The 22,558-nt window shown below is 38.8% G+C and overlaps 1 protein-coding gene across 1 annotated transcript; it reads left to right on the top strand.

The window, feature by feature from the left end:
• Positions 1-7,248: 7,248 nt before the first annotated feature.
• Positions 7,249-10,314, top strand: LOC126817739 (cell death abnormality protein 1). The gene is made up of 2 exons (XM_050544872.2): positions 7,249-7,488; positions 8,129-10,314. Exons 1-2 carry the CDS (start codon positions 7,419-7,421, stop codon positions 9,787-9,789), a joined length of 1,731 nt encoding a protein of 576 aa, XP_050400829.1. The 5' UTR covers positions 7,249-7,418; the 3' UTR covers positions 9,790-10,314.
• The last annotated feature ends 12,244 nt before the right edge of the window (positions 10,315-22,558 follow it).

The raw sequence follows: 22,558 nt of genomic DNA on the forward strand, positions 1-22,558 counted from the left end.
TCCGACTGGAACTACAACGGATGATCAAACTATACTAGAAGGTGCGACCAATGCAAATGCAACATCTCACGTTGAGTATAAAAAACAGTCGTACCTGGAGGAAGAAAACGGAAATATATATGATGCGATAGATCACACAGTAGCTTCAGACCCTAACATATATGCAACATTATATTGAAATATAGGACAGATGTTCATTCTACAGTCATATTATAATACAGTTTGTTTCATTTTGGTGAATAAAAATTAATAACTTGACATAGCGATTTTTAAGAAAAACTCGACTATACTACGAATTTAATTTTGAATTTTAAAATGTTGCTAATGCTAGGTTCCCATTGCCGTGTGATGTTTTACGATAGGATAATCCCTATTGAGTCGACGATCTGGTACGTTCAGATACGTTTCGATACGTTTCGATACGATTTACAACGATTACTCCTCGATTAAAACCACGATTTCAATCGTAGCGCGAATCGTAACAGTGGGAACCTAGCATTAGCCTGATTTGTTAGCACGAGCGACATCGTTTCTGATGCGCGTATTAACGAGCTTTCGTTGTTGTTGTCTTAAATACTTCTCACTTGAGGACTTAACGTAGCTAACATTGTTTTGTTGTAGACTATTTTTGTATTTATATACAGTATATAAATATTGTTATATAAGCACGATTGTAATATTCAAAATGTATATCAAAGCAAACAGTGTAAAAATTATATATTTTATTTTGTAAATGTGTCACCAATTGAAAATATTTTGTAATTTTGTTCACACAAATTTAATTTTTAGCTTTTTGGGATCATGGTCCAACAGATTGTAATTTTAAATATGTACATGTATATCTAATGGTGTAAGCATAATTTTTATTTTGAAAATATATCTCAAATCATTAGTTTGGAACGAAGAATTAAAAGTGATTGTCGTCGCACCAACTCGACCACAATAGGTCTGGTATCTATTCTGCAGAGCCAAGTTCTTGATCGAGTTAATTAGGGGAGGGGTGCTCCAGGTACTCCGACTTCTAAATACCTTTTTACACGGATTATTGAAATAAGTATCACACGTTTGTTCCAAAATGACGTAGCTAGTTGGTTTTAAAGCGTTATAGTTAGATTAAGTGGGAAATTGATGGGATACTTATCGATAAATTGAACACATTCGCGAAAGTAGTTCCAGAGCTATTGCTCCTAGCTGATAGATTGTTGATCAAAGAATATGACTGTATAGGCACAGGGTTCGCACACCAATATTTTTAGACATGTAGTTCTCTCAACGGTAGTTCCAGAATTATTATTTTTGGCTGTACAAAGTTAAGGTTTTGTCTAATTCTCATAAAATATTCAGGAATGCTTAGAAGTTTATGTCTAATTCTCATTAAATATTCAGAAATATTTAGAAGTTTATGTCCAATTCTCATACACTATTCTAAAATGTTTAGAAGTTCATGTTTAATTCTCATCAAATAGTAAAGGTTTATGTCGAATTCTATCTGCTAAAGACAAAGCGTTATAAATAGAAATAAAATGATGCGGGGTTTAACGTCCTACTGTTCTGCTCCGAACTGGGCTAATGAAGACGGGTTATAAATAGAGTATCAGTAGCGTGCAGAGAGGCGGGTGGAGGGGGCTACAATCCGCAGTATCCATTTCATGGAACATCCAATAACTAAGCTTATATACTATCAACTGTTTTTACAAATTTAAAAAGTCTTCCTTTCTCATATTATTTCTGGGTTATACAGTCAGTGAGATCGCCCGAGACCATTAAACGACTTTAGATACAGACACTCCGCACGTGCTTTTACAGTGCAATACGTCACGCGAGTCACGCGAGTCCTATATTTCACTAGTATAAATAATGTACGATTGGCAAGTTGCCCGTACGATTATTTGAAATAATGGTAGCCAACATCTGTATTTTAACACAATTTAATATGGTCATATTTTGTACCTTTCACAATATTTGGGGACTTATTACTCTTTCTTAATATTTGTTACTTTGGATTTTTTTTAACGTTTGGAAAATATTATTTGTTACTTTTGCTAAACTTTCTTGTCTTATGATAGTCCAGTGTATATACTATTAGTAATTCTTGTAACTTTTGGAAAATTCAGTGCCTTTAATTAATATTATTACTTTTGCTAAAATGTCTTATTTTTGAGTGTATATTACCTTTTATACTATTAACATTAGCTATCTTTTGATAATATTTGTTTCTTTTGTTAATAGTTGTTACTTTTGATAATATTTGTTTACGTTTGGAAAGACAACAGTGTACTGAAAATCGATTTGGGTCGTCCATAATGTTTTACACCACATGATAGGAATCATCCTTAGCTGAAAAAGGAATGGCACAGAGGGGAAAATTAAAGCAAAAACATTGTTGATGCAATTGGTATGAGTATTGATTAAGTTAAGGTCGTTCAGGATGGCACCATACTCTAAACTACTGGATACGTATGTTTATTAGATAATGCTTTTGTTCCAGTCAAGTTACTTGTCCACAACGGAACAGGACAGAGGAGCCTCGAAGAGACAATTAATTTAGACATTTCATATGAAATACTGCCCAACCCCGGAAGGGTGAGGCGTATGGCTTTTGATTTGGGAAAACTTAGGCATTTTCGACGTTTTCTCTTTAATCGTTTGATGAATTGCAATCATTTTGATATCTTTATTCAGATTTGTTCAAACGACGTCACAATATAGGGGTAGTTTTATATGTTTTAAACATAGATCGTAATTTTTCAAATAATATATAATTGTTTTTACCATATCTTCGTTGGTGACGAATTTTCAGTTCATCATATCTTAGTAAATACTCACTCAGTTTTGAATTTATATTCCTTCCAGAGATTCAACTTTTACAATAAGGTAGTTTGAAAGGCATTAAAATCACTCAAATGAGAATCAGAGATTTAAAATTACGTGATGTATTGCAGCCAAAATTGGTGGGGTGGGGGTGTAGCAATATTGTCGTTGCGACATTGTTTTCAATTTATAGGCAAGGAATGGAGGAATAAGATTATATTATATTTCATTAATTAATATCTTTGGCAAGTTGGTAGATGAACATATATGTAGAATTGTACTTAAATCAACTTAGTCTGTAATTGACAGTTGGCACATAAAAAGAGTTATTTAGCTAAAACATGTGTCTATAAAATACCACGAGATATCACGTGCATGGAAATTTACCATTGCATTATTTGGCTTAACCAATCATATTGTTAATTGCACAGGTTCAGGGCCATGATCACACTTGATTGTGCATGATATCCATAAGTCTTATAAAAGAAATCATAGTAAACTTTTAAGTCAGACTTCCATTAGATTCCAGAGAGGTTCCATCTGAGTTCCTAGACAGCCGCGAGGCTGGCTAGGCCGGAGAAATGGTTTTAGCTAGTATTGTTATCTTTTATGCTTGTATACATGTATTCGGCTATATATATATAAAATGTAAAAGCGAACTGTTGCATTGTCATTCCTGGTAAGACAAACGTCTTAAGAAAACAGTAAGAAGTAAATACACAACGTGAAGCAGAAGTAAAAACAGCTAGAGACAAATTTTAGACGATCACAAGGCTACAGAAATATGTAGTAAGAAAAGATGCATGGGTTGTACGAAGGATGTGGCGACCGGTTTGTGTGGTCCGCTCTCTACGTCGGACAGGAAGGCCCATGGTGCTAACGTGGGGGGGGGGGGCGAATGGTTAGCATTGCATCATAAGGTGTGTTATTGAGTCAACTGGGGTGGTTTCGATTCCCCAGTTGTACATGACAAGGAGTAGGGTCGCCTGTCCAACCTCGTGGGTCTTCTCCGGGTGTCCCCGTTTCCCCCCACTGCTAAAGACGAAATAATATTGAACCATATGTTAGTCCCGAAATGACCTAGTTGTTACGAGTTGACGATAAACCCCATTTCTCCCTCTCCGCCAAATTTGGTATATATTTGGTGTACATTTCTTTTAGGGGAACACGTGGCTAAGTGGGTAAGACGCTGGCTGGCTCGCTAGCCTGGAGGTCGGGTGTTCGATCCCTGCATTTCCCGAGAAAGTTCATTCAGATTTTCCGGCGTGGTTTCCCCTTGTCAGTGATGCAGAATGGAGGACCTGACAAGGACAGTTGTCTAGTCCTTCGGATAGGACGAGGTCCCGTGCACACATTGGCGTGCACGTAAAAGATCCCTTGGCAGTTGGAATTCGATATAAGAGTAGGCCCAGCGCCGCTGCCCGGGCAAAATTTCCCTCGTAGCACTCTGTATGGCGTATGCCCGTCTTCATTAGCCCAGGTAAGGAGCAGAACAGTAGGACGTTAAACCCCATTTCATTTCATTTACATTTCTTTTATTAAATTTTATGCCACCCTGCACGATATTTTGTCACCGCACGCAATGTCTCCCAGTGCGCCGTGGCAAGCTTTACCATATCGTTTTAAACCGTGTTTGCGCACTGTTCGAGCACTGTCAATGGGTTGAATGTTGGGACGCAATGGCACTACTTGTTTGAAAATAATCACCCAATTATCATAATATTGATCCCTTGTCGCTTCACGATCGTCAATGTGTCTACCTCTAATCATACCACAGGATCACCTAAGACATCCAGGTCGATAGGATGTCAGACTTATGGAACGGATACAGACGAGAAGGGGTGTCAGGTGATTCAAGTGGTTCAACTTATGCAAGACGTCGTGATGAGGAGTGGGTAATGAAACGACCCTCGTTTCTCGTATGATTTTATAAGGGTAGATAATCATATTTATGTCTATTTGATGCATACAGTAAATATGTAAATAATATTTACAATTCTAATTCATTTCTTTTAATTACATTATCAAAATCTGTATTATGCTTCCCTGTTTCCACCTATTTATAATAATTATAAGATTTAAATGTAAGATTTAAATCAAAGTTAAATGTAAGGGATGATTTTTGTTACAGCCTGTGTTGGTCCAATCCACATTATATACACCTATCCCTGCGCGTGCAAAAAATAATAATAAAAATTATAAGTTGCACATATTTCTTTTCTTCACAATACGTTAAAATATGCGAAAACACTTAAATTCATATCAGAGTGACATATCATGTCAAAAGCGCGCATTTTTTATTTCATAAAGACCCTGTTTGTGAAATGTAATAAATATATCCGCTTGCAAGGCTATTTATGAATATTGACTGGATATATCTTTTCAAATCCAACGTAATTTAACTTGGCGTTACAAAGTATAAAAAAGATTCTTGATAGTAAAGGGCTATCTGAACAATATAACATTCATACACGTTGCATAGAAACTCAAGTTGTTTCCCGACTCATCGAATTTTTATTACCGCACATATACAACACAATACATATCATTCAATAATATAAATTGTAGATTTTCAGATTCAGGGCTAAATATGTCGTCTATCGCTTGTAACCTCGTCTCAGTCTTTCTCAGTCTATACCAAAGGCGGGGGGGGGGGTCACGGTGGTGAAGTGGGTAAGACGCTGGCTCGCTGGTCTGGAGGTCAGGTGTTCGATCCAAGCATTGGCCGAGAAAGTTCATCCAGATTTTCCGGCGTGGTTTCCCCTTGTCAGTGATGATGAGCGGAGGGCCTGGCAAGGACAGCTGTCTAGTCGTTCGGATAGGACGAAAAACCGAGGTCCCGTGTACACATTGGCGTTCACGTAAAAGATCCCTTGGCAGTTGGAATTCGATATAAGAGTAGGCCGTAGCGCCGCTGCCCGGGCAAAATTTCCCTCATAGCACACTGTATGGCGTATGCCCGTTTTCATTAGCCCAGTTTAGGAGCAGAACATTAGGACGTTAAACCCCATTTCATTTCATTCCATTTCTATACCAAAGGCAAGTTCTATACCACGACTGCTATAATATCTTTAATATTCTCAAATATCAACTCTGTTCGGGCCCAAAAACTGTCCCTTACTTATCAGGGGTTTTCATTCGATAAAACAAACATACAATGGAGAAATAATTTTAGCCGAAAAGGGGGAATAAAACATTGCGACCTAGACATTTTCACACCCGGCCGTAATTCTAATCACGAGGTTTAATATCTTCCATTAGCCTCCCTCACACATGACGAAAACCTCGTTACATGCTTACTACGTGCAAAATGTCTATAGAGCGTTGTGGAGTCGCGGTGAAATGCGGATAAACCTCTCAGTACGCGCAAAGTCGTGGAAAAGTCTCACTACGGCCTGGCTGTGTTCTTACCTCCACGCCCCACGACGCTCAGTCATGTACCCACCTTGCTCAACCATGTTGCAACCACGCTGTCACGACGCTCCTATCACGTGATTTCTAGATTGCAACAACCTCACCCCGATCAACTGATTGTCAAAAGCAACTACACTATCAGTAAAAATTTGCAACCTTTCAACGTTTTCACTACGGCCTCGTCCTTACGTGCACGCTCAAACCGCGCTTCACGACGAAGCCAAGTCCACACCGTGCTCAACCACATTGCAACCACCTGTCACGACGCTCCTACCACGTGATGGCTACGCTACAACGGTCTCGCCCCGATCGGCTGATTGCCGGTGTATAGGAGAGGTATTGAGGCTTTCACACATAGACCACAACTTTAGAAAATACGCCAGATCGTGTCTCGGAGCGGCATAGGTGTGGCGAAATCTTTGTGAGCGTAGTAAGAGCGTGGTGGATGTCATGGTAAGAACGTGGTGAACGGGATAAGTCACGACCTTACTACGCGGATTAAGAACATACACTATACCAGCCCAGTGAAGTCGTGGTGGAAAAGCGTGGCGAGAGCGTAGTAAGAACGGGGACATCGTAATGGACGCGTAAAGAGTGTAGGCCCCCATCACGCTCTGGCAACCACCTCACCATGTGCTTACTACGCTGTCTCAGCTCGACTCACGTTGTACTCGACGTTCAGTAAATTTTTGCCCGTTTTGAACGTACAGCGAGGACTTTGTTATGTGTGAAGTTGGGGTTTACGAAAAACTTAAGGTCGTTAATTTAGAAAGTGCGTGACCGGGACGTGGTGCACCTAATGAGAGTGTGAATACAGACGTTCTCGGTACGCTGCCACTACGCAGTCCCCGCTCTTAATACGCTATTACCACGCGAGTTGGGTGCATGTTCGTTGCACACGTAGTTAGGTCGTGGCCCATCATGCTCTCTACGTTCCTACCCCGACCCCACCACGCTCTTGCTACTCTGACAAAGACCTTGCCACATACATACCGCTCTCAGCCACGACCTGGTTAATTTATTCGTGATGTATGTGTGAAGGGGATATTTATATTTAGACTCATCAGCTTTAGCGCCTTTTATGAAAGAGATTTTTTTATTTTACAAACACCAGTGATACTAAAATAAGATCGTCATTGTTACGATTTACAATAACCTAAGCCGGCGATAAAGTTTGATACAGACTTATTCATATGAATTTAGCTGGTAAAATGGCTTCATGGTCGAGTTTGTTTGTTTTTATTTTATTAATTCACGCAGCAGGTAATTTGTAATTTTAATTTATCGTTATGTAGAACATGTATATATTATTTAAAGGTTTACTTGTATGGAAAATCTGATACCACTTCACTATTAGGGTCTTGATTATTCTCGTGTAATGTAACAATATTATGACCTTGACCTAATATTAGTTTCAAATTCGTAAACAAGTTATATTAGATAGGGCATCAGGTAATACAGATGATAAATTTATGTATTAAAACGAACCATAGATTCGTTGATGGAAATGTATTCTTTAGATTAAGGTAAATCTCCTCGCTCTCAAGAATAGTAACTGGCTCTCTGGCTTTGAACTGGCTAGACTCTCTTCTAAAGATGCGAACGCCCCTCTAAAGCTAGGGACTGATCAAAGTACTAATTTCTTAATATGGAAATGGACATGCCCATTCCTTTCAAATTAACAGGGGGCTATTTCTTAATTTGGTTATTTCCTAACTAGAAACATTCCATCATAATTTGTTGCAGTTTCATAAACGGTAGAGGATACGGTTTGTTTTTCATAACCAAAATGAAAATGGCAGTACATGCCGGTCTCTGTATTCTGTTAATCTACCTGTATTATGGTGTAGACTGAGTTATCCCTATATATCTAAAACTGAGATGAGTTTATGTTATTTTTCAGATGGTTGTCCAAAACAGTATTATGGTGTAGACTGTAAGAATCAGTGTGACGTCAACTGTAAAAATAGATTATGTGATTCAGCATCTGGTATTTGTAATGATTGTGTTGATGGTAAATATGGTACCAACTGTCAATCAACATGTACAGTTGATCAGTGTATAGGTGGTTGTAACAGGAATACAGGACATTGTTCTCTCTGTATTCAAGGTTACTATGGCCCCAACTGTCAACAGAGCTGTACAGTTACTAACTGTGTAGGTAACTGTAATATGAATACAGGACAGTGTTCCAGCTGTACACGAGGTTACTATGGTAACAACTGCGAAGACCGATGCACCGTTAATAATTGTAACGATAACTGTGATAGGAATACAGGCCATTGTTACAGCTGTATACAAAGTTTCTATGGTGTCAACTGTGAAAACCGATGCACAGTTACTAATTGTAACGATAACTGTGATAGGAATACAGGTCATTGTTACAGCTGTATACGGGGTTACTATGGTCTCAACTGTGAAGAGCAATGTACAGTAACTAAATGTAATGATAACTGTGATAGGAATACAGGTCATTGTTACAGCTGTAAACGGGGTTACCATGGTACCAACTGTGAAGAGCAATGCACAGTTACTAACTGTAACGATAACTGTGATAGGAATACAGGTCATTGTTATAGCTGTATACGGGGTTACTATGGTTCCAACTGTCAACAGAGCTGTACAGTTACTAACTGTTACGATAACTGTGATAGGAATACAGGTCATTGTTACAGTTGTATACGGGGTTACTATGGTGCCAATTGTGAGGAGCAATGTACAGTTAGTAACTGTAATGATAACTGTGATAGGAAAACAGGCCATTGTTACAGCTGTAAACGTGGTTATCATGGTACCAACTGTGAAGAGAAATGCACTGTTACTAACTGTAACGGTAACTGTGATAGGAAAACAGGCCATTGTTACAGCTGTATAAAGGGTTACTATGGCACCAACTGTGAAGAGCAATGCACAGTTACTAACTGTAATGATAACTGTGATAAGAATACAAGCCATTGTTATAGCTGCATACGGGGTTACTATGGCGCCAATTGTGAAGAGCAATGCACAGTTACTAACTGTAACGATAACTGTGATAGGAATACAGGTCATTGTTACAGTTGTATACGGGGTTACCATGGTACCAACTGTGAAGAGAAATGCACAGTTACCAACTGTCACGATAACTGTGATAGGAAAACAGGCCATTGTTATAGCTGTATTCAAGGTTACTATGGTACCAACTGTCAACAGAGCTGTACAGTTACTAACTGTGTCAGTAACTGTAATAGGACTACGGGACAATGTTATAGATGTATACAGGGTTACTATGGTACCAATTGTCAACAGAGCTGTACAGTTACTAACTGCGTAGGTAACTGTAATAAGAATACAGGGCAGTGTTCTAGGTGTACAGAGGGTTACCGTGGTACCAACTGTGAGCAGATATGTATTGATGGTGACTGTAATAAAGATACTGATTACTATACTGGTGGATGTCAAAGTTGCACCGACAGTAGATGTGACCCAACGTGTGTTCGACGCCCCGACTGGTATTCTGTGAAAAAGTCGAGGGCGACAAATCAACAATACGACAAAATTGACGAGACAACACGAAACAATTGACAGTAGGACACGAGAACACGACAAAATGAATGTGACGACAGCCCGGTTATTTTCTCGTTATTTGTTTGCTTTTGCTTTTCTTTTTTTTTTGGGGGGGGGGGGGGGTGCGGGGTATAATTTCATAAATAATAGGTCGATCAAATATCAAAGATCTTAAAAAAGATTGTTTTTTAGGAATAATAATCAGGCCTCGGAAAATTTGGGTTATACTATCTATATCCCTTAATTTTTTTTAATCAAAAAGGAATCGACAGATTGGGGAATTTTTACTTTCAAAATTACTTATAATTAATAGATCAATGCACGAAGATTTATTTATAAAAGACTAGAGGGGTGGGTGGCTGATTGGATAACGCGTGCGTGTTGGATCAGAAGGTCTGTCATTGAGTTAAGCGGCGTGGTTTCGATTCCCCGCTTGTACGTGGCAAGGGGCGGGGGGAGTCGCCTGTCCAGACTCGTGGGTTTTCTCCGGGTCCTCCGATTTGTTCCTACTGCTAAAGGCCACTAAGCGCAAGCGAATTAGTGTCGAAATGACCTAGTTTGTGTCGAGCTGACGTTAAACGCCGTCTCTCTCTCTCTCTCTCCCTCTCTCTCTCTCTCTCTCTTTATAAAAGACTGGTGGAGGTGAAACAGACAAACACTATAATATGATGAGTGTATTTTTAGAAAAAAAATACTTCGCTTACGCACTGGATTCGTTTTGCATTTAGTTAGATGGAAACCGGAGAAAACCCACCAGGTTAGGTAGAACACCCTGCTACATACAACGCGCATACCTTGGATGGAAACTTTGACACCCAATGACACTTTTAGTTGTAAGAAGGCTCTATGTAAAAGTTGCCATATTAAAATTTTAGAATAAGTAATTAAAGATGAATAATTAAATCATCATGTTTGATTATTGGATATCTGAATATGAATGTTGGATTATTGAATGTTGCATTATTAACATATTCCAAGCTGCTTGAGTTTCTTAGTTTCGTATGTTCGTAAGATTTTCTGTTTTTAAAGATGAGGATATCACTAAACGTTATGGTTTGGATTATTGAATGTCGCATTATTTTAAATATTTCAAACGGCTTTAGTTTCTTAGTTGCGTATGTTCGTAAGATTTGGTGTTTTTAAAGATGAGGATATCACTAAACATTATTTTTTTTTATTATTTTGATCTAATATTTTGCATAGCAGATATCCCATTTATATCCCAAGTTCCTTTAGTTTCGTATTTTCGTAAGATTTTATGTTTTTTATCAGTTTATTATATCGATAATACTAGATATTTTCTTTTACATTTTGATCTCATTGTTTTCTTATATAGCAGATCTTAATATTGACATATTACAAGCTGCTTTAGTTTCGTATGTTCGTAAGATGGGTGTATCACTATATTTTGTTTTACATCGTTTTGTTTGAATAGTGAATATCACATTAAACATACATTATGCAAGAGCTAAATCTGCCTATTACAGGTCTTTCTTTAGGCCTGAAATGTTATATAAACTATTAATAAGAATGAAAGAATGAAATATGGTTTGTGGAACGTCAGCTCCAACTGGGCTACATTGCACCAACTATTAATCAGACATTTATTAACAAAACAAGACCGACCATCATCAACTCCTGATGGCATCGGATACTCGAGATTTTAATTATAGATTAGAACGGATCGCCATTTAAAAATTTGGAAGCGAGGCTAAGTCTCGGAATATAATAGTGACATGGTTACCACTTACATAATGTATCTTTAATAAAGCGTCCCACCTAGCGGGCTTTAGTTTCAAACTTATGAAAGACTTATTTTTCTTTAGCCATTTTGCCAACATTTTGCTTATAGTGTGGATAAGAATGAAAATATTATAATAAAGATTGTTATTACACACAACTAAATTGTTCTTATTAAAATGTGTTTGTGATTACATAAAGCAAATGGTGGTTAAGAGAATGTACTTGCGAATGCGAATAAGAAATATCGTATTCGACACGTCATGTTCACTAGAAAACATTTTGTTACTTGTGGAGCAATATTTTTGTCCTCGAATTAATATATGTTTTCAAATTCATAAACAAGTTTTATTAGATAGACATCATGTAATATTTTTTTTATATCAAAATGATCCACCGGTTTATCAAATAAGACACCGCATCCTCTCTTGATTATGAAATAAAATGGGGTTTAACGTCCTACTGTTTTGCCCCGAACTGGGCTTATGAAGACGGGCATACGCTATACAGTGTGCTATGAGAAAATTTAGCCCGGACAGCGGCACTATCGCCTACTCTTATATCAAATTCCAACTATCAAGGGATCTTTTACGTGCACGCTAATGTGTACACGGGACCTCGGTTTTCGTCTCATCCGAATTACTAGATAGCTGTCCTTGTCGGGCCCTCCGTTCTGCATCACTGGCAAGGGGGAACCACGCCGGAAAATCTGGATGAACTTTCTCGGCCAATGCAGGGATCGAACACCCGACCTCCAGGCTAGCGAGCCAGCGTCTTACCCACTTAGGCACGTGATCCCCTCTCTAGATTATGAAACAAAACGGTGGTATGTAGTGATGCAATCTAGCTGACCAAATTAGGAGTGGAAGTTCTGAAGTTGTATCTGTCACTAACAGATTTTCCGACTCATCTAGAGTCGAGGTCGCATTAGAATCATAAATCATATCAGCCATTCTTGTTGATAAAGTTATATTTGATCCAGGGATCAGTCACCATTTTTGGGGGATAAGGTTTGACGATGTAATCTGGTAGAACCGAAAATCCAAGATGGCTATTATGAGACATATGTCTCGTATAGACAAAAACCTCCCATTCACTACTTTCCAGCCATGTCCTAGAAGCAATGGTGTATTCAGTAATGCAGCATATTGTAGGATTGGTAGTTAGCTGATTCGAATTTTTGCCTTAAAGTATCGCGAATAAGGACATAAGCCTGGTACACATTACAAATTGTATGCTTCCCGCCCACTGAATAGTTTTTTTCGGAATGCGGTCATTCATAGTCTTTTGAAGGGATATTGGTACTCAAGTCACAACACATTTAAGGGTCGAAAAATTGGTAACTATGATGATTGAGTGGTGTTATTGTAAAAATTTCACTAGGGTCCGTCGTCGACCTTGTTCCCCAAAAAATGGTGACGGATCTGTGGGTTGTGCCCCGACTATTACTTCACTGGGCGTAATTAACCAATCAGCTAATTAACAGGAAATATCAGAGAAAAGACGGTCAAACGTACAGACCTAGCCTAGGCAAGATCATAGTACTGATATCAACGCGGGTCAGATTGCGCAAGCCCTCCATCTTACTTTTTTTTTACCTTGGACGCTACCCTGCAAAAGGCAATATGTCTTTATGTAAAAGACAATATTTTTGCCAGTCATTATCACACATGTGATAGAACTGGTTTAAATAACTTGTTACAGTATTGGTTCTTTAATCAAGTTCTGGATGACAAGACTAGTTTAACATCTCATAATACTTTTATTCTTCTTCTAACATATTATATACAAACCTTAAGACTCCGTAATTAACTCGTGTTGAGGGAGCCATGTCCTAGCTTGGCATAAATGTGCCAACTCTCGGGCGCTCTCCCTCATTCCGTCTCGTCCCGTGCCTAGGCGCACATGGCCTGCGCTCTCGTGTCCTGTCCGGACCTCTCTCCCGATTCGTTTGTACTCTAGGTTTATAAACCATTCCAGACAAAGGAATCTTATTAGACATCTGGCTGATGTATCATGTATCATATCAGGTTTAACATTTGCTTATCATCAAAGAAAGTTTAAATAAGACATGCCATCAAGGTAAGGTTACATAATCACATAGACCAAGAACTCCAGTGATGTCGATAGAGAACAGGTGTCAAGTTGGCAGGAAGCGTCTATAACATCAGATAATCTGTGATTATGTAACATACCTTCCTTTTTTTTTGAATAAAGTTATGAATTATATGAAATAACTTTTTAAGACCATTACAAAATTAAATATAAATGGAGTCGATGGTAACTACCCTAATTAATATATAAACAAAAATACGAAAAATAACAATGCGCTGATCAAAAGTTATATAAACAAAAAAAAAATGCAAATGGCAAAAGAATAAAACACTGGTTGAAAGTAATAAAGTAATGGTTGAAAAGTTCATACATATATATACTACAGTGTTCATACACGCGAGACATTAAAATCACATAATTATGTCGCAGATAATTTTACTGTTCACACACACACGAGTTCTTGGAATCGCATATATAATGAAAAGAAAAATATTTGAATTTGCACACACGCGAATATCTGAAATCACGTCTATATACGTTATTTTCATGGTAACACACGCGAATATATAATATAAATTATGATAATGGTCACACGCGCAATGTAGAAATTATATCCATTTTCCTCTTCCATACATCGTCGTTGTGGTCAACATATATTAATTTTTTTTTCTTTTATTCCGTCGGCTGCTTCTGGAAGTCTTATCTTTTCCATACCGCCTGGCCGGAACGGTGTTTTATGACATGTGCTATGAGGAGTATTATAACTTTCACACGTGCCCAAGTTTATTTCATCTGTTTATCATATCATGGAGTGAACTTAATTAATAGTTAATCAAATTAGCAAGTGGAACAGACTTAAATTAGCTATCTAACGATATTTAAATTATCATTTACATGGATAGAATTGAAATAAGGATGTCATATTGTTTTATCTCAAGATAAAGAATAATGTTTGATCTGAACACATTTTACCAATCTTCAATAAGATATTTTGAAAGAACTTATCAAAATTAATAACGGTTTATCTCTATAATTTTCGAACAAGACACAAAACAAAACATCTCATTCGCTTCTAATTTAAGAGAGGGCATATAAAACCACTCAATCTCTCTTGAGGAATTAATATAAATAAAATCTCTCTCGAACCTTCAGGGCATCCCATTAATATCTGGGGTACATCAAAACATAAATAAAATCTCTCCCGTAAATATCGGGCCATCCCATTAATATCTGGGGCATCACAAATAAAAATCTCTCCCGTAAATATCGGGGCATCCAAAATAACATTTGGGGTACTACGTTAAACACGAATAAAATCTCTCCCGTAAATATCTTGACATCCCATTAACATTTGGGGTAATATACACGTATAGACAAAACAAATAAAAATCTTGAGATAAACGCGTTAATACTTTGTAAATGTTATTGGGTTAAATTTCAAATTACGATACTGTTAACCCAATTCTAGTTAAACAATCACAAAACATTTTACATCTGGATATTAACCTGTTAATACTAATTTTAAATGCCAAAATATGTGTTCAAAAACAAACAATTATAATTTATAATCTTTTAAAAACAACATGACCCATTGTAAAACAAACAATATAAATATACAATTTTGTTTTAGTCATTTTCCTACAAATGATTAAGGACTGTTCCACTACTAGCTTGAAAGGCAATATATACTATTCAAAAAAAGTAGGGGATATTTGATTTTGGGGGCATAATACTAAAATATGCAAATGACTACGAAAAAAGTCACTATAGAACCCAACAGAAGAAACATTTCCAGTTACATGTGACGCCCAAACGCACCAATAGCTACCGCATGGAATGCAGGTGATGCTTGGGATCATCATGGGGGTCCAACCCAAGATTTGCACGACTCTGACTTTGAATGTTACAGTCATTGTGGCATTGAATTCCAGGGTGGAAACATCAGTTTAATTGTTTTAGTGACCAGAAAACAAATTTTGATATGCGTCGGCTTATCCAAAATGAAAGGTTACGTGCCCTTGGCATGCTACAGATCGGCACAACACAGGCGGTTGTGGCGCGGACGATGAATGTTTCTCAGTCTGTCATAAGCAGGCTATGGTCCAGATACCGTGATACACAATCTGTACAGGACAGACCACGCTCAGGTCGACCAAGGGCGACAACTCAAGCCCAGGATCGATTTATCCGTACCTTGGCCTTGAGAAATCGTGTCATCACAGCAAATCAGATCAGCGCTCGTCTTCAAACAGACACTGGTGTGAGAGTGAGTGGCCAGACGATTCGGAATCGACTGCATAGGGGTCACCTTCGCGCCCGACGTCCTCGCGTGATCCCTTGTTTGAGAGATCATCACATTCAGGCAAGACGTCGTTGGTGTAGGGATCGTCAACACTGGGATAATCGATGCTGGAGCAATGTGATGTTTTCAGATGAGTCAAGGTTCACTGTTATTTTTTGGACAGACGTAGGAGGGTGTGGCGTCGTCGAAACGAGCGCTTCCAAGACGTTAACGTCATCAGACATGATCGATTTGGGGGTGGTTCTGTTATGGTGTGGGGAGGCATCACTGTTGCTGGAAGAACGGCTTTACATGTTGTTGCAGGGCGTGTTACAGGCCAGTACTACCGGGACAACATCTTGGCAGTCCATGTTGTGCCGTTCGCACGACGTCATGGCCGCCGTTTCATCTTCCAGGATGACAACGCAAGATGTCACAGGGCCAGGATGTTGTTGCTGGAAGAACGGCTTTACATGTTGTTGCAGGGCGTGTTACAGGCCAGTACTACCGGGACAACATCTTGGCAGTCCATGTTGTGCCGTTCGCACGACGTCATGGCCGCCGTTTCATCTTCCAGGATGACAACGCAAGATGTCACAGGGCCAGGATCGTTACAGGTTACCTCCAACAACAGAACATCACCACATTACCTTGGCCAGTACTGAGTCCCGACCTCTCCCCCATCGAGCAATGCTTGGACAGAGGTTACGTCAACGTCAACAACGTCCTGCCAATGTCCAAGAACTTGCTGCTGCGTTGCAACAGGAATGGGACAATCTGGACCAAAATGACCTTAGACGTCTCATTAGGAGTATGCCACGTCGGATCAATGCTTGTTTGGCAAACAGAGGAGGATTTACCCGTTACTGACTTGGTTGTGATGCTGTGGTAACTTTGCTGTTTGACCCCGGGTATCATTTTACCCTTATAATGGTCAGTCTGTGCCTTACTTAGTCTAACGATCATTTGGAATAAATCGATGAATGTGAACTTCATTTCATTTTGTCATTTGTTTCTTCGTCAGTTTCATTAGGTGACTTTAATAACACTTAAAAATCAAATATCCCCTACTTTTTTTGAATAGTATATTAAATTTAGTAACTACACCATGATATTTAATAACGCGTGATGATAAACTGCTGATTTCCCAGTTAAATTATAATACATAGCATTAATGTCATTGTTACCCGTAGCCATGGTAGGATTAGAAAAAGACTTACCCGTGAAGACTAATAGCTGTGGCCTGTGGTCTTCTAGTGGTATATAGGACTTCAAATGTTGCCCTGGTCAGCGGCGCCAATTAATATGTTACAGTATTTCTTTATATCAGGTTCTGGATGACAAGACTAATTTAACATCTCATAATACTTTTATTCTTCTTCTAACATATTATATACAAACCTTAAGACTCCGTAATTAACTCGTGTTGAGGGAGCCATGTCCTAGCTTGGCATAAATGTGCCAACTCTCGGGCGCTCTCCCTCATTCCGTCTCGTCCCGTGCTTAGGCGCACATGGCCTGCGCTCTCGTGTCCTGTCCGGACCTCTCTCCCGATTCGTTTGTACTCTAGGTTTATAAACCATTCCAGACAAAGAAATCTTATTAGACATCTGGCTGATGTATCATGTATCATATCAGGTTTAACATTTGCTTATCATCAAAGAAAGTTTAAATAAGACATGCCATCAAGGTAAGGTTACATAATCACATAGACCAAGAACTCCAGGGATGTCGATGGCGAACAGGTGTCAAGTTGGCAGGAAGCGTCTATAGTATAACATCAGATAATCTGTGATTATGTAACAAACTGTTAAATAAATACTGTTTAAATCAGTTATAAAACAGATATAGCCTTGACAATAGTAAAATCTATTACATATAACATTTCTGTATTATGTGTTGACAGATTGATGACTTTTATAAAAGGCTGTAAATTGTGCCACATTATTATTAATTCTAACAGGAAAAATAACATATCGCAATACTTACCGAAAAATCTTATGGTACATATTCCTGATATTCTATTACAACCATCAGTACAATTACCAGAACATTTAATGTTACAGTAAGTACCATACCATCCTAGTTTACAAATGTTTTTACCTTCGACCAATTAACATTGTGGTGACGGTTGGTTAGGAGATGGGTGGCGACAGCCGAGTCACTGTTGGAGGGTGTAGGTTTGTGTTGGTCCACCCGTTTGTTTAGAGGGACTCCAGTTTCCCCTACGTACTACTTATCACAGCTACATTGAATGTGGTAAACGCAGCCTTTGAGTTGATGGGGTGTGGTTGGGTTCAATTTTCCATTTGCTTTTAGGATGTCCTTGATGCTTGACCCTTTGATGAAGTCTACTCCTATCCCTGGATGTTGGTGTAATAGTCTTATTTGGTATGATACCTTGCCGTTAACTGGGATTGATATGCGTACAGGTTCTTTTGGGAGTGGGGGTGGTTTCGAGTCATCCGATAGGGTTTTAATAATTATTTTCTGTACCACCTCTTATGGGTATCCAATATGTTCAACGAATACTTCCTGTGGGTGCCGGATTTCATCCTGGAGGTTCTGTTGCACGAGTTTTTGGCTCTCTTCACAAGGGCTGATATCGTGGCTATTTTGGTGCTGTAGGGGTGCTTTGATTGAAAATGGATGTACTGGTCTGTGTGTGTAGGTTTACGGTAAACACTGGTCGTGGTGGGTTGCTCCTCGGATTTGACTTTGACATCTAGTATTATATCATAAATCAATTGCTAAATGCCTCTCAAGGATTATGCCTTAAATTTGTGTCTCCAAATATCCGAATACGGGTAAATGAGCTTTGTCCTTAAGAATGTGGCCGAAGTTGATCTCCCAATGACACATTGAGTCTATATAAATCTATCGTCTATACAAACAAAATACTGTTACAAGACGGAGGAGCGGCCATCTCTATAGCCACATATACTCTTCAAAAAAGTAGGGGATATTCAGAAACAATACAAAACTGCGGAAAAGCACTGCTGTTTTTATTAGAGGTAACCTGTGTATGTTAATAACAGGCCAATTGCTTACACATGAACATAAACAGTTCATAATGGGCGGCTTATCTGACGGCCCATTTCACTCGCAAAGAGATATACCGTCAAAAGTGAAGAAAATGGACGTTTTTGATTTTTGTCTTAATAATGAGTAATTGCTCCACCAATACTCAGACATTCAGCAATTCGTCGTGGCATGCTCCTAGTCAACCGTCCAATCACGATTTGGGGCAATCTGACCCACTCCCCTTGCAGTGCCACGGCCAATTCTTGCAGTGTTGTCGGTTGACGTTGACGTCGAGGAACACATCTCCCGATCATCCCAGGCATGCTCTATAGGGGAAAGGTTGGGACACATGGCTGGCCATGGCATATGGACAATATGGTGACGCTGGAGGGCACGAGCGCGGTGGGCACGAGATGAAACGTCGACCTGCACGTTGAGCAAAGGACAGAAGAACTATCGGTGCCAGGATGTGGTCACGGTAGTACACACCAGTTACCCTTTCTTGAACAATATGCAAGTCCATTCTGCCAGTCATGGTAATTCCTTCCCACACCATAACAGACCCACAACCGAATCCTTCATGCTGTCTGACGTTAACTTCAGCATGACGCTCATTTACACCCCCCCCCCCCCAAACGGGAGCACACATATCGGTGAAATCCAGAGTAAATCTGGACCCCTCTGAGAACATTACACGCGCCTATCGACGATTACGCTGCCTACACCTTTGACGCCTGTTCGCCATGTGCTGGCGAGTTAATGGAGGCACAACACGCGGTCGTCGTGCATGCAAATGGGCTGCATGTAACCGATTTCTAATCGTTTGGAGTGTAACTCGAATTCCAATAACTTGGTACAAGTTTACAGAAGAAAGCTGATTGGGCGTTTGTCCTCGATTTCGCAGGACCTGTGTACGAATGTATCGATCTTGGGCTTGTGTAGTGGCTGTAGGACGACTTGAACGAGGTTCACATCAACATTGTGTGTTTGTTGGTACCGGTTCCACTGTGCTGATCACAGACTGTGACACATTTAGCATATTGACTACTGCTCGCTGTGTAGAACCCATTTGAAGCCTGCCAATAGCACGTAGACGTTCATCATGTTGAAGACGTCTCCCGATCAAATTAAACGTAACACACTAAAGCAAAGATATGCTAAACAGTAAGTCTCATGCAAGATCCGATAGGAAAGAAAACATGGATAGGATAAACCATGACGCGGCAGTTTTCATCAACCCTTCCTTGAAGTGTCAAATTTGACAATAAACCCCTCCCACGTGTATTGTGAGAGAATACATAACTGTTATTAAATTAAAAAGATATTTTAATACTGGATAACATATTTACAGGTACATATGAACATCATTTGGTTGGGTATAATAACGTCTCCTCTCACACCTGATGCAGATTACATTTTACAATTAATCTGCCACATGTCCAAAATGAGTTACAAATGAAAAATATAAATTAAAATATGAATTCAAAATACAATAATAAAATTTAGATCCCAAATGATATTGTATTACATTATGGCGCTATTGCGTGTCGCATATGCAACTCAGTGGTTCTGGTGGAGCGATATGTTCTTCATCTGTGAACATAATTCTCTATGACTATTTTTCATATCACAACCTGCATAGGTATTTGCATTTCAATATCCCCAACTTTTTTGAAGAGTATATAATTTATTTTCCAACCCCCTGTCGACAAAGTTAATCATCAGGAACCACTGTATCCAAATAAAGTTTCACTGTTGTTTCTGTTATAAACGCGATTCAACACCATACATAGAAGCACAAATCACTATTATTGGATTTCTGGTGAAGCGAATAACACAAACTCTATTTGATTTCTGATGGAGCGAATAGCACAAACACTACACGATACAAGCTGGACACGGCTTCTGCTTTACTTTGTCTTGAACATACATTAATTAAGACATTCTACAGTTTACTGCCGTCTACAAGACAAAGGTATTTTCATTTAGCAAATTATATACAACATGCAAGTATACCTTTTCACCCAATGATATACATCTTTAAAATTATACAGCATACTACATACGGCACAAATACCAAATTCTCAAGTACAATAGTTTAAAATTATGAGTATTGTCATCATTTTACCCCCCAATGTTCGTCACCTAGAAGGGGGTTGGATGGCCGTATGGTTGACACGTGGTTTCGAATCCCAGGTTGTACGTGACAATAGGAGTAGGGTCGCCCGTCCAACCTCGTGGGTTTTCTCCGGGTCCTCCCACTGCTAAAGACCCCTACGCGCCAGCGAATCATTGAAATAACATTGAACCATGTGTTAGTCCCGAAATGATCTAGTCTGTGTCGAGTGGACGTTAAACCCCATTTCTCTCTCTCCGTCACCTTGACTTCATGTCAGTTTGACGCTATATGCAAATTAATGTCACCAAGACCATCATTTTCCATTCAAGGACAAGAAAATTGTTATGTCACCAACACTCCATTTGTCACCGCGACAAGAAATATTCACCCAGGCCTTTAAAATTAGACGCGTCGCTTACTCCCTACTACACTTCGAAAATAGCAACTAACAAATTCAGATCTTCTTAAATATCCTACCTCAAACTAAAACTCACACACAGCCTGCACAGCATGATTTCCATGATGGTCCACATCACTCATGGCTTTATTATTGATAACCAGTACACCTTGTTAAATCCAATGCATTTATTTCAGTCTGGATAATCAGTAAACAATCTATGGCAATAAACAAGGTCAATGAGTACATTGAAGAGATAGTACCCAAAGGGGCAATACCTCAACCACCATGATTTTGTGACATATACCATGGTAACTAAAACGCTTTATAAGATTTACTAGATCAATTTAAAGTGTAAAATAGAGAATATTGGAGACAGGTGATTAAAGAAATATATAGGACAATATGAAGTAGATATAAATGGGTGTAATTAAGGTGGGATAAGATCCGTTAAAATATAGTTCACTGAATTAAGTAATATTGTGCGGATTAACACGACGTATTAAACATTTACTGCTTGTTATTTTTAGCGATTTTATTATTTATGTGTTTGTTTTCAGATTAAGATATATATGTTTATATCAGGGACGGATCCAGGAATTTATGCAGGAGGGGGTATGCCAGGTTCCTTGTGACAATGTATCCCCCCCCCCCCCCAGCTTGAATTTTTTTGAGAAATACATGATCTTTATCGTCATTTTCGCGATGCACATTGAGCCTTTTAAACAGAGACATCCAACATTCTGTTTTACATCAATTTTTATTATGAATTAACATGATCACTTTGTGAATCAATTTTATTGATGCAAAGCATTAATTGTGATATCACACATGTCTATATCATTATCTCGCGCTTTGACACCCCCCCCCCCCCCCACTGGATGCGCCCCTAATATTGAATCAAACTTGGAAAGAAAGACTTCTGACTGTTCTGCAACCGAGGGTACAAGAGTTGTAAGCAATAATGCATCTGAAAGTCGTGAAATAGTACGTGTCATCAGTCATGAATTACCTAATTTTCCTAATTGGTGTTATCCTAATCTGGAGCAAGTTAAGAGATTATTTGTTGATAACTGTTGTGACTTGTAGATTTGGTCAACTTTGGATAGCAAGAAACAGTAAAAATATTAAATGTCTTTCAAGTTTACGAGATTAATTTAACTGCAGAAGT

This window comes from Patella vulgata, chromosome 4, assembly GCF_932274485.2.
Source record: "Patella vulgata chromosome 4, xgPatVulg1.2, whole genome shotgun sequence".
Taxonomy (NCBI): Eukaryota; Metazoa; Mollusca; class Gastropoda; family Patellidae; genus Patella; species Patella vulgata.

What these genes read in the sequence shown, in the direction of transcription:
- LOC126817739 (XM_050544872.2), top strand. Translation starts at nt 7,419, where the DNA reads ATGAATTTAGCTGGTAAAATGGCTTCATGGTCGAGTTTGTTTGTTTTT. An exon ending in TTTATTAATTCACGCAGCAG is followed by an intron (nt 7,489 to 8,128) that starts GTAATTTGTAAT and finishes GTTATTTTTCAG; the next exon opens with ATGGTTGTCCAAAACAGTAT.